This window comes from Canis aureus, chromosome 26 (genome assembly GCF_053574225.1).
Source record: "Canis aureus isolate CA01 chromosome 26, VMU_Caureus_v.1.0, whole genome shotgun sequence".
Classification (NCBI taxonomy): Eukaryota; Metazoa; Chordata; class Mammalia; order Carnivora; family Canidae; genus Canis; species Canis aureus.
The window spans coordinates 28,464,591-28,477,798 of NC_135636.1; the positions used below are offsets into that span (position 1 = coordinate 28,464,591).

A 13,208-nucleotide genomic window follows, 5' to 3' on the forward strand; every position below is an offset into this window, starting at 1 on the left:
CCTCCTACCAGACTGCCCTCTCAAGTGAACAGGAGTTCCTACTGATACTAGAGTAGACATGTATCTCTGGAGGCTGGTGGGGCGGGGGGGGGGGGGGGGGGGGGGGACTGTTGGCCCTGCCCCCTAACAGCCCACTGAGATCATTCTGAGCTCTTAGGGGTGGGGGTGCTGTTCTCACTGCACAATTCCCACCCACACCTGGACGGAACCCCCATCTCCTTGGTTCCCCCATTGAGACACATTAACATTTTATTTTCTTTTAATCTTTAAAAGATTATTAGTTAAAGGGTGCTTGGGTGGCCCAGTCTGTTAAGCCTCTGCCTTCGGCTCAGATCATGATCTCAGGGTGGAGCCCCATATTAGGCTCTCTGCTCAGCAGGGAGTCTGCTTCTCCCTCTGTGTGCTTGCTGGCTCTCAAATAAATAAATAAAATCTTTAAAACAAGAAAAGATTATTAGGGGTTTTTATTATTATTACCTGGGTTTTTCAGTCGGTTAAGCATCAGCCTTTGGCTTGGGTCATGATCCTGGGGCCCTGGGACTGAGCCCCACATTGGATTCCCTGCTCAGTGAGGAGCCTGCTTCTCACCTCTCGCTCTGCTTGTGCACTCTCTCTCTCTGTCAAATAAATAATAAATAAGTAAAAAGATTATTAGTTAAAAGATCTTTTTTTTTTTTTTTTCATTGAAAAGGACCTAAAGATTGCAAAAACCTGGGATGCCTGGGTGGCTCAGCGGGTGGGCAGCTGCCTTTGGCATGGGTCATGATCCTGGGATCAAGGATCGGGTCCCACATCCGGCTGCTGCGAGGAGCCTGCTTCTCCCTCTGCCTATGTCTCCGGCCTCTCTGTCTCTCTCTCTATCTCTCATGAATGAATGAATGAATCTTTAAAAAAAAAAAAAAAAGATTGCAAAAACCTGAGTAGAAAATCTTTGAGGGCAGCCCCGGTGGCTCAGTGGTTTAGCACCACCTTCAGCCCAGGGTGTGATCCTGGAGACCTGGGGTCAAGTCCCACATCAGGCTCCCTGCATGGAGCCTGCTTCTCCCTCTGCCTGTGTCTCTGCCTCTCTTTCTCTCTGTGTCTCTCGTGAATAAATAAATAAAATCTTTAAAAAAAAATCCTTGAGGGATCCCTGGGTGGCGCAGCGGTTTGGCGCCTGCCTTTGGCCCAGGGCGCGATCCTGGAGACCCGGGATCGAATCCCATATCAGGCTCCCGATGCATGGAGCCTGCTTCTCCCTCTGCCTGTGTCTCTGCCTCTCTCTCTCTCTGTGACTATCATAAGTAAATAAATAAAAATTAAAAAAAAAAATCCTTGATATTATAAAAGCAAATATGAAAAAAAAATAACCCCATCTCCTCACCTCAGATGTATAATCCAAATGCTTGATGTTTTTTTTTTTTTTTTTTGGTTTGTTTGTTTTTTTCATTATGACCTATGGTAAAAAATATTTTTTATACTACAACCCAGGAAACGTATTTATATACAGAGGATATATTTAAATAGAAATTTCATAAAACGGGCAGCCTGGGTGGCTCAGCAGTTTCGTGCCGCCTTCAGCCCAGGGAGTGATCTTGGAGACCTGGGATCGAGTCCCACGTCAGGCTCCCTGCATGGAGCCTGCTTCTCCCTCTGCCTGTCTCTGCCTCTGCCTCTCTCTCTGTGTGTGTCTATCATGAATAAATAAATGTTTAAAAAAAAAAAGAAATTTCATAAAACAATATTTTCCATTCTGTTCAATTTTAGTTATTAAAATAGCCACCAAGGGGCAGCCCCAGTGGTGCAGCGCCTGCAGCCCAGGGCATGATCCTGGAGATCCTGGATCGAGTCCCACATCGGGCTCTCTGTATGATGCCTTCTCCCTCTGCCTGTGTCTCTGCCTCTCTCTCTGTCTCTATGAATAAATAAATTTTAAATAAATAAATAAATAAATAAATAAATAAATAAATAAATAAATAAATAAAATAGCCACCAAACAGGTTGTGACTTGCAGTTTGAAAAATACCGACTCCCCTCTTCAAAGATAACTGCTGTTAGTAGTCCTAGTCTGAGTCTGTCTTTCTTTCTCTTTCTCTTTTTCTTTTTCTTTCTTTCTTTCTTTCTTTCTTTCTTTCTTTCTTTCTTTCTTTCTTTCTTTCTTTTCTTTCTTTCTTTCTTTCTTTCTTTCTTTCTTTCTTTCTTTCTTTCTTTCTTTCTTTCTTCGAGAGAGAGAGAGAGAGAGAGAGAGAGAAAGAGAGAGAGCATAAGCTGGGGGAAGAGAAGGGGGAAAGAAGCAGACTCCTTGCTAAGCAGGAAGCCTAACGCAGGGCCTGATCCCAGGACCCCAGGACCATGACCCAAGGCAAGGGCAGCCACTTAGGCAACTGAGCCACCCAGGCACCCCAGTCTGAGTCTTTCTGGTTTAATTTTATATCTCTACAGCACACTTGCTTACTTTTACACAATTGAGCACATATGTTATTTGCTCTGTTATGTACCTTTTTTCTTCACTCATCAATATACCTTAAAGATGCTCCTAGCAGTACCTTCTTTTTCTCAGCTGTGGAGAATTCCTCTGTATTTACTAATTTTTACTTAACCAGTTCCTATGGATGGATACTTAGATTATTTTTCAGCTGATAGTTTGTACCCAAAATGCTATATAGGTCCCCTTGGCATGCTTTTGGAGTATATCTGTAGTTGTATATTCCTAGCAGTGGAAATGCTAGGTTAAAATATATATGCAGTATAGTACTGAGTTTCTATTTGGGATGATGACATAGCTCTGAGATGGACGGTGGCAGTGATTGAACCACAGAGAAAATGTACCTAATACCACTGAAATGTACACTGAAAGATGGTTGAAATGGTAAATTTTATGTATATTTTACCATAATAAGGGGGAAAAGTACATGCATTAGTAATATTGGTAGATACTACCAAATTACTCTATAGTTTTAAGAATTATTATTCAAAAGTAATACATGCTTATTTAAAAAACAGAAACAGCATAGAAGTACATAAGGTAAAGCTTTAAATTCCTCCTTCAAATCCTATTTACTACTGACAGTTTGATATGTACCCTCCCTCAACTTTCTCCCCGCATATTCCATGTATACACAAACACCTGTGGCTAGGGCTGTTTTGGAGTATGAGGATTGTACTTTTTTCTAACACAAAAGGGATTATCTTAAGCTGTTCTACAGTTTTCTTTCCCCCCTAGCAGTATGACCAGGAGCCTCATTCCAGATCAGGAAACACAGATGGACTCTAATCTTTTTAATGACTGCAGACCATTCCATTTTAAGGACCAGAATTTCCTTAATCACTGGGTTGGCATTTTTTCAAAAGTACTTTATTCATTCCAGAGGGAGAACAGGGAGGAAATAATGGCAGGAAATCAGAACAGCGCAATAGCACAGCAGCTCTTTATCCACAGGACAGGTTGTGACACCTGACCTTCTCCCTGCCCTGGTCCTCACCAGGCTCTGGAGCAGTCAACATGGGGCAACTCAGGTGAACTCTGCATCATACTGCTAGGCGGGCATCTTAGTTCCCCCAATCACTAGGTGCAGACCATATGACCTTCAGTTTTCTCATCTAGTTCTTAGTGCATAGTTTGTTGCAACGATTCCATTAATTAAGGTGTAATTCCCTGCTCCCCTATGGTGGACCCCATTTCAGTAAGTGCCATAACCATTCACCCGTCACTCAGCCCCACCTAAGATTCATCCTGGACTGCTTCTGCTCACACCCCACAGTCAATCCACTGGCAAAGGCTGCCAATTCTGCTTTCCTAACATGATCTGTACTTAGCTACTTCCCACTCTTCCACCCCCACCACCCCTAGTCTGTTCTCTGCATGCAGCTAGAGGGAGCCTGTGGCACTTTTTTTTTTTTTAAAGATTATATTTATTTATTCATGAGAGACACACAGAGAGAGGCAGAGATATAGGCAGAGGGAGAAGCAGGCTCCCTATGGGGAGCCTGATGTGGGGCTTGATCCCAGGACCCCAGGATCACAACCTGAGCCAAAGGCAGACAGACACTGAGCTACCCAGGTGTCCCACCCATGGCACTCTTAAGTCAGATCTGTCAGTCCCTGCCCCACTGGGCTCATCTGTTGGCTTCTCATCTTGTTCATAAACCTAGGCCTTCCAGACCCTTCCTGTTGGGCCCAGCTGTGTCTTGCTGACCTCCCCTTCTGCCTCATTTTCCCTTCCCCATTGTGTTCCAGCCACACTGGCCTCCCCACTGCTCTTCAGACATACCATACACTCCCATCCTTCCTTCTTCCTGGGACCCTGACTCTAATTTCCATTATGGCTCGCTCCCCTACCACCTCAGGTCTCCCCTCTTGCCTCATCAGAAAGGCCTTTCCTAACTGCCCTATCTGAAATAGTCGCCTCTCCTCTTTGGAAAAACAAAGTCATGAGGAATGGGGGAGGCTGTTTTTTTCCCAGGCCACTTCCCTAGAGGGGCTGTTATCCTCTAGTGTACCCCAGATTCAGACTCCATCTCATGGGACCCCCATCTATGTCTCCTCCTGCAGGTGAGAAGCCCTACAAATGCTCAGTGTGCGAATCCGCGTTCAACCGTAAGGACAAACTGAAGAGACACATGTTGATCCATGAGCCATTCAAGAAATACAAATGCCCCTTCTCGTGAGTAGAGATTGGTATGAGTGGGAGGGGAAGATTTACCCAGCAGTGGGATAGGAAATTGTCAGGGCTGAGGTTCTGAAGGCCCCCCTCTTCTTTCTTCCTATTGTGAGCCTTGCCTGCCTACCTCACTCCCCACCCTGCTTCCTTGCCTAGACTTTAGGGTACACAGGGAGTCCCTCATGCCCAGGGCTAGCACAGAGAGTCTGAATCTGGTGAGGTCCCCCTGACCAGTGGTTTTGGGTTCTAGGACACACACAGGCTGCAGTAAAGAGTTCAACCGGCCAGATAAGCTGAAGGCTCATATCCTCTCCCACTCTGGTAAGTGACTGCTGGACCTACCAGGAGAGTCTGAATCCCTGGGGCAGGCCCCCTATAAAGAGAAGACACATCTCATGAAGTTTATTATCACTGCCTGGTATATTCCAGCCAACAGACTTTTGCTTGTGTGAGCCATGAGCCAGGCCTGCGTTAGGGTCCTCAGGGTCCTACAGAGGGAAGTCAGATACAGTCCCCCAGGCTGCGCAGGGGGAAGCTGACCTGAGGGCAGATAGCTGTAAATCAGAGAGGTGCCCAGTGTGATAAAGATATGGATTGGGCATGGAAGGAAATCAGATTCTACCTGGGTCCAAAACATAGCCAGAAACATTCGTTGGTACCCTTAGCAGAGCAGGGCAGCTGGTGTGTGGATCAAGGGTCTCCACCCCACTCCTCAGTTCCCCAGGGGCTCTATGGCACTTCCTTGGGTGCTGTGGTATCCCCAGAGCAGCTTGGCTGGCTTTCTACATACCATTCAGTCTAGAACATGGTTTCTTGGCACTCCTGATATTTGGTAGTATCAGATGCTCTGTCATGGGGGCTGCCCTGTGCATTGTAGGATGTTTAGCAATATATCTGGCCTCTACCCTCTAGATGTCAGTGGTATCTTCCCCACAGTTAGGATAACCACAGATGTCTCCAGAAGACAAGCCAAACATCTCCTGGAGGGGAAAAATTGCCCCTGGTTAAGAACCATTGGTTTATAGAAAGGACTTAGTGGCTAAAAAAAGTTTCAAAACTGGGAGACTAGAGTTGAGAACTTGAAGATAGAGGGCCTGATTTTGATTCTTAGCACTACCACTGTCCTCCTATGTTGCTTCATGCAAGTTACTGCCCCTCTCTGAGCCTTCATTCCAGGGAGGGTGAGGGGAACATGGCTCAGGATGAGTGTGGGCTGGAGTTGACTTCATGGTAAACGTGGAGGCACCAGTGATTCATTCAGTGAATGACTATTGAGAACCTATCACATGTCAGACTCTGGGGGTGATATGGGGGAATCAGATGGGCAGAGCCCTACCCTGGCTCCCTGGAGAAGCTTAGCACTTAGTTGCAGAGATTGAAAATGAACAACAGACAAGTATGTTACAGTGAAATGTGCAGGGTACAAAGACAAGAATAAAGAGTGATGGGGCAGAGAAAGATATGAAGCGGGTATCAGGGAGGTCCTCCTGGAGGAGGTAACATGAGTGCAGTCCTGAGGGACGAGAAGAGCTGGGAAATAGCTTCCAGAAGGAGGGAGCAAGTGCAAAGCCTTGGGGCAGGAAAGAGACCGTGTGTATGTTTGTGTGTGTGTGTGTGTTTAAGACAAAGAAGGGTGAGTGGGAGGTGAAGAGCTCATAGAGCAAGTGAGGGGCAGCAGGGATTGGGGCTGAAAGGTGAAAGGGGTGGTCAGACTGCACAGGGCTTTGTGGGAAACTTGGAGAATCACTGGAGGGTTCAGAGCAAAGAATATCACTATCCTTTGTGTATTTAATGAAGCCATCTCTGGCTGCCCTGTGGGGATGGTCTGAGGGGCAAGGGTGAGGCAGACAGACCAGAGAGGAGAGAAAATGGTGACCTGGCAAGTTAGCCAAGGTTTTGGGGCTGAGCACGCTATTCTAGGCAGAGGGGAAACAGCAAGTACAAAGGCCCAGAGGCAGGAGCCAGCTTAGTGGCCTAAGGAGAGCATGTATGGCTGTCTGGGAGTGAATGGCCCGGGAGAAGGGGAAGATGAGACTGGCAGGAGCAGAGCCCAGATCACACACCTGCTTACAGGACATGCTGAGAGACTGGGTTTTATTCCGAGTGCAGAGGCTTGGTGGTAGAGTACGGGGTCGGGGTGCCTCTCACTGACTTCCCCTCGCTCCAGGCATGAAGCTCCACAAGTGTGCCCTGTGCAGCAAGTCCTTCAGCCGCCGCGCCCACCTCGCGGAGCACCAGCGCGCTCACACGGGCAACTACAAGTTCCGCTGCGCCGGCTGTGCCAAGGGCTTTTCCCGACACAAATACCTCAAGGATCACCGCTGCCGCCTTGGCCCCCAAAAGGATAAGGACCTGCAAGCCCGGCGGCCCTCCCGGAGGAGGGCAGCACCCCGCAGCGGCAGCAGTGGTGGGCGCAAGGTGGTGACCCCCCTGCCTGACCCGCTGGGGCTGGAGGAGCTGAAGGACACAGGGGCTGGGCCAGTGCCCGAGGCTGCCCCAGGCAAGCCGCCCTTCTCAGAGCCAGATGCAGTGCTGTCCATCGTAGTGGGTGGCACAGTAGGTGGCGAGCCTGAGCTGGTAGTGCCCGGGCATGCTGAAAGCCTGGGCTCCAACCTGGCGCTAGCGGAGCTACAGGCAGGGGCTGAGGGCCCATGTGCCATGCTTGCTGTGCCTGTCTACATCCAGGCCTCAGAGTGATGGACTCTTGGTGTTTGCTCCCCGAGCCTGGCCTAACACTCACCTTTGGGTCCAGGCCTCAGGGACTGACTAGAGATCCTTCCCAGTGGAAGTGAGCCATTGGCCAAAATCCTTCTAGTCAGGGACTGACTAGAGATCCTTCCCAGTGGAAGTGAGCCATTGGCCAAAATTTGTGAACCCTGGCCTATGGCCAGCCTGCTGTAGCTCCTATTCTGATGGATAGCCCTGCAGCATTCTGGAATGTGAGGCAGGGCTGCCTATGACTTCCAGGTAGGGACATTGGAGATAAGAGAGCTGGCCAAGCCAGCAGTCCCGGGTCTGGCTGGTCCAGGCTGGTGTTAGCCCACCTAAGAGAGAAGACAGGATGGTCTGACCTGCCCTTCGTCTGGGCTATCTTGGTGTGGCCTCTAGTCAAGATGCTCTTCTGGAGGCCTGAAATGGGTGGGGCCCTTATCTTCTGGATCTTTTCATACACGGTTCCACATGGTATCTACAGATGACTCTGTGATGTAGACATTTAGGTGGTACTCAAGTGTCATGGTTAGAGTGCAGCTATCAGCCAGATTTGGCTTCAAATCTGCTACTCACTTGCTGTGTGACCTTGGTTATGTCACTTTACCTCCCTGAACCCTGTGTTTCTCATCTGTACAATGGGGCTTATGAAATTTTGACCTCATAGGGCTGTCATAGGGATCCAGTATGATGAAATGTGCAAAGAACTTGGCATAGTGCTTGGCACTTGGAAAGTGCTCAATAAATGTTTATATCAAAGTGTGTCCAATGGCTCAGGCTTGAGCCTTGGCAGTTTCTTTCTTTGCCCCTAGGTGGCAGCACCCCCTCCTCCAAAGTGTTGGGGGAGCTGAGAGGTCCTATGGCCCCTTGTGCACAGCTGTGCTGCCCCATTAGCCATGGAGAAGTTTGATGCTCCCAGAATGGTTATTTAAGAACATGGCTATGGAAGGGGTTTATATTCACTTCTGAAAATACAAGATCCTGGGTCTTGCCCCAAACCGTTTGGCATCAGAAACTCTGATCAGGGATCCCTGGGTGGTGCAGCGGGTTAGCGCCTGCCTTTGGCCCAGGGCGCGATCCTGGAGACCTGGGATCGAATCCCACGTCGGGCTCTCGGTGCATGGAGCCTGCTTCTCCCTCTGCCTGTGTCTCTGCCTCTCTCTCTCTCTCTCTCTGTGACTATCATAAATTAAAAAAAAAAAAAAGAAAGAAAGAAACTCTGATCAGAGCCAGAGGTCCATCTCAGGCAGGCCTCCAGAATCCATAGTTGCTCCCACCACCTGCGCTCTGTCCCCACTCCCCAGCTAGTCCAGAGAAGAAGCAAACCAGGCTTATTGGGAAACAAAGAAGAGAAAAGGGGCCTTGGCCAGTGTTTCCTCATTTCCATTCACAGCCACACTGCCTCAGTGATAAGAGAGGAAACAGGCTCCAGAAGGGTCAGGACGGGATGCAGCACAGCTCTTGCACTCAGTTTGATGAGTTTCCTTGAAGACTGGTACATCCCTCAGATATCTGTGTTGGGGCTCTGGGCTGGAGCTCAGAGCAAGCCCAACTTCCCCTCAGGAAAGGTACAATGCAGTAGGAAGGACCAATGAGGAAATGGCACACCACTGAGGGGGTGAGAGCTGTAAGTGCACCCAGCCTGCAAGGCCAGAGGAGGAACTGGTAAGGACAGAAAATCTCTTCAGGGGAGGTCACACTTGAGCTGGTCCTTAACACGGAATATTTTGATGGATGGATAAATAGGGGAAGGCATGCCAGGGAGAGCAAGCCATGAGACAAGCCTTCAAGGTATGACAGTTCTGGGGCTGGTGAAGGGACCAGGATGACAAGAGATTTGGGGATAGTGGTTAGATCATCATAATCATGAATATATTTCAAGCTTCCACACGAGGGACACTGCACATAGCACCTCAGCCCCACCAGGTGAGAATTGTTAATTTCCTTATTTTGCAGATGAGAACACAGAGGCGCAGAGAAACCAAGCTCCTTGCCCAAGCTCACACAGCTAGTAAGTCACAGAGCTGGGATTCCAGCTGGGGTGGCCTGCCTCCGTGCACTGTTAGCCACTTTGCTGTATTGAAATAGAAGTTGATGTTGAATCAGAAGTATCCTTGGATGTTAGGTTAAGGAATTTGGACTTTATTCTCTTCAAAATGGAGGAGTCATGGGAGGCATGAACATTTTTAAAAATTGTGACATTAAAGAAAATGTTAAAAACCGTATCTCCATCCTAATACAACTACTGAAGTTATATTTCAGTCTCTTCCTGTCAGTGTACACATGCATGTATATTTATCAATAATCATAAGGCTTGTGTTTACTAGCACTTATGCCATGCCTGGCATGTCCGAAGCACTTTTAATTCCATCTTATAGCTGAGATGAAGCCAAAGATACAGTGAGGTTAAATAGCCCCAAGTCATACAGCAGTAAGTGGCAGAGCTAGGCCACAGAACAAGGGGCATATCAGCGTCTAATATTTGATAGATGCATAGTTGGACTGCAGGGGAAGAAGCTGGGACCACACATTGGGTTCCCATAACTACATCCCTCCTAGATTGGCAGATGGGAAGACTGAGGTCCAGAAAGGGGAAGGCGGGGGTGCCTGGGTGGCTCAGTTGGTTGGGCATCTGCCTTCAGCTCAGGTTATGATCCTGGAGGCCTGAGATTGGGCTCTACTTCAGGCTTTCTGCTCAGTGAGGAGTCTGCTTCTCACTCTCATCCTTTGTGCTCTCCCTCCCCCCACCAAATAAATAAAATCTTTTTTTTTTTTTTTTAAGGGGGAAGGCCCTTGGTCATGGGTTACTCAAAGTTGACACCAGAGCTGCTCCAGGACCCCAAAGCTCTCTATAGGACCCCCAAGGTGCTGGAGAGGATGAAATATAAAGAGGGTCCATCCTGAGCATCCAGGGTTCCACAGAGATGTTCAAATCAAGTAGAGCTAGGTTTGAATCTGGCTCTGTCCCTTCCTAGGTATGTGGCTGTGGCAAGTCACATCACCTCTCTGAGCCTCAGTATCCTCATATTTCAGATGGGGGAGAATAATAGTACCTACCCAATAAAGTTATCACAATTCAGAGAGAATTCAGGTAAAGCAGAGATAATGGATTGGGTTGAATGCAGCCTACAGATAGACTTTGTTTAGATTTCACAATGAAATCTAATTTCACAATGAAAAAAAAAAGCCAATATTTAAAAATAATGAAATTAAAAACCTGGTGAAAAGGGAGATGTATTCCCTCTGTGTCAAGAACAAGAAAAGGATGCCTGCTACTATGATTCCACATTGTGTTGGAGGCCTAGCCAAAGCAATAAGGCAAGAAAAAGAAACAGTATAAGGATCAGAAAGGGTGAAATAATGGCAAGAATGCTGAAATAATAGCAAAATCAATATATAAAAATTTACTACATTCTGGGATCCCTGGGTGGCGCAGCGGTTTGGCGCCTGCCTTTGGCCCAGGGCGCGATCCTGGAGACCCGGGATCGAATCCCACATCAGGCTCCCGGTGCATGGAGCCTGCTTCTCCCTCTGCCTGTGTCTCTGCCTCCCTCTCTCTCTCTCTCTGTGACTATCATAAATAAATAAAAATAAATAAAAATTATAAAAATTTACTACATTCTATGAATAAAAAAATTGCTGGGTTCCTATACTCCAGAAGCAATGTAATTAAAAATGGGGAGATTTGGGGGGGAACCTGGGTAGCTCAGTTGGTTAAGCTTCAGACTCTTATTTTCAGCTCAAGCCTTGATCTCAGGGCCATGAGTTCAAGCCCTGTGTTGCACTCCATGCTGGGCAGAGTCTACTTAAAAAAAAAAAAAAATGTTTAAAAAAATTGGGGGGAGACTTGGAGTGTCTGGCTGACTCAGTGAAGCATATGACTCTTGATTTTGGGTTTCTAAGTTTGAGCCCAACATTGGGTGTAGAAATTGCTTAAAAATAAAGTCTTTTTTAAAAAATGGGAGATTTAGGGGCAGCCCCAGTGGCCCAGCAGTTTGGCGCCGCCTTCAGCCCTGGATGTGATCCTGGGGATCCAGGATCGAGTCCCACATCAGGCTCCCTGCATGGAGCCTGCTTCTCCCTCTGCCTGTGTCTCTGCTTCTCTGTGTGTGTCTTTCATGAATAAATAAATTAAAATCTTTTTTAAAAATGGGAGATTTCATATAAAAATCTGGATTCTGACTTGTGTTGAAAATAAGGATGTCTGGCATAGGGAAACAGCAGTCAGGTGGAGCTGAGCTAGCCAGCCCCTTTCACTGGGCGCATGCATTCCAGATGCCATGATTCCTGTTCTTCTCTCAGGTCTCCCTGACACTGCAGCTGAATATCAGTTGATACTTACTATACTTGTGTTGATTTATCTTCAAGTAGAGAAATATTTCTAATTTCCCATGTCTTTGGAGAGTAGGAAAACAAGATAGCCAGGGAGGATTACATGATTTTTTATGTTCCTTGCCTACTCAACCATCTTACTGTCTGGACCTAAGGTTCAACTTGAGGAACCCTGTAAATACTGCTTTCTTTTCACCCTCCCACTGTCATTTCTCTGCCTCTAAGCTAGCCGGCCTCAGTTTCTCTATCAATAAATGTGAGAAGTTGAGTCATAACTAACTTTACTGTCTATTAAGTGTCAAACCCTGTGCTCTGTGTCTTACTTACATGTCACTGAGTCCTCAAAACACCCTTGGAAGCAAGTTATCATGTCCAGTTTATAAATGGGGAAACCAAGGTTCAGAGAGGTGTAGCAACCTGCCCAAATTCTCTCAGCCAGAATGTGTCAAGCTGGGCTTCAGACCCAGGAATGACAACTCCAAAATTCCTGCCTTGTCTCAGGATCACTAAAGCTCTCGCCAGGTCTGATAAGCCAAGATTTGTTTGTTTTTTAAATCACTTCTCCAAGGCTCCAACCACTTTTCACCTCCCCAGCCATTGTTGCCCTGTCCAGGCTGCCAGCCTCTCTTGCATGGATGATTGCATCAGCCTTCTCTTTGTTTTCCCTGCTTTCTCTCTCCACCATGATCCATTCTCTTGACAGCATCCCAAGGGATCTTTCTAAAGCTTCAATCAGATTATGCCATGTTCTTTTTAAAACTCTCTAGTGGCTTCCAGTCTCTCCCAGAGTCAAATCTAAAGTTTACCTGATAGATTTCAAGGTTCTATATGATATGGCCCTCATCTTTTCTTCTCTCATTCTACTCCAGCCATACCTGCCCTCTTGCTGCTCCTCCATCATGTAGGCCACTTGCTGCCTCAGGGCCTGTGTACTTTCCATTCCCTCTGTCTAGAATGCTCTTCCCTCAGATTTTCATATGAGTGGCCCCCTCCCTCTATTTACCTTTGTCCGAAAGTTACCGCCTCAGGACTTCCATGGCCAATCTCTTTAAAATGGCCCCCCACCCCACCTTCATATCACTCTAATCCCTTTACCTTCATTTTTATTCATCATCCTTGACATTTTATTAGGCATTTCTTTATTGTCTGTTCCCCTCATTAAAAACAAAAGGTCCACAAGGACAAAGACCTTTCTCTGTTTTGTTCACTGATACATTTACAGTGCCTAGAACTGCTCAGGAATTGCCAGTCAATATTCGTTGAATTAACTGAAAACAGCAGTTTGAGAGAACAAGACCCACTTTACCCATCCCCTTTTCCCATTCCATGGAGGCCAAGGGTAAATTTCCTTCAGGAAGAATCTGTCATGGAGGCTGAGAAACGGCAAACCTAAAGCCCCATAAAGCCCCATTTTCCTTTGTTTTAAGAAGCTTAGAATATCTAGGACAAATGACAGAGGCAGTGGCTTGGAAATCTCAGTTGACACAGTAACGTATTGGTGCAGCCCAGGAGAACTGGTTGGACCAG

At 47.1% G+C, this 13,208-nt stretch overlaps 1 protein-coding gene across 2 annotated transcripts in view; it reads left to right on the forward strand.

Annotated features, from left to right (window-relative positions):
• ZNF341 (zinc finger protein 341) overlaps positions 1-8,108 on the forward strand; it is a 44,850-nt gene extending 36,742 nt beyond the window's left edge. For both annotated transcript variants that reach the window (XM_077872780.1, XM_077872781.1), the window contains 3 exons: positions 4,532-4,643; positions 4,891-4,961; positions 6,808-8,108. In XM_077872780.1, the coding sequence (XP_077728906.1) occupies positions 4,532-4,643; positions 4,891-4,961; positions 6,808-7,337 (713 nt within the window). In that variant the 3' untranslated portion in view covers positions 7,338-8,108. The remainder of the gene's footprint in view (positions 1-4,531; positions 4,644-4,890; positions 4,962-6,807) is intronic.
• Positions 8,109-13,208: the final 5,100 nt, after the last annotated feature.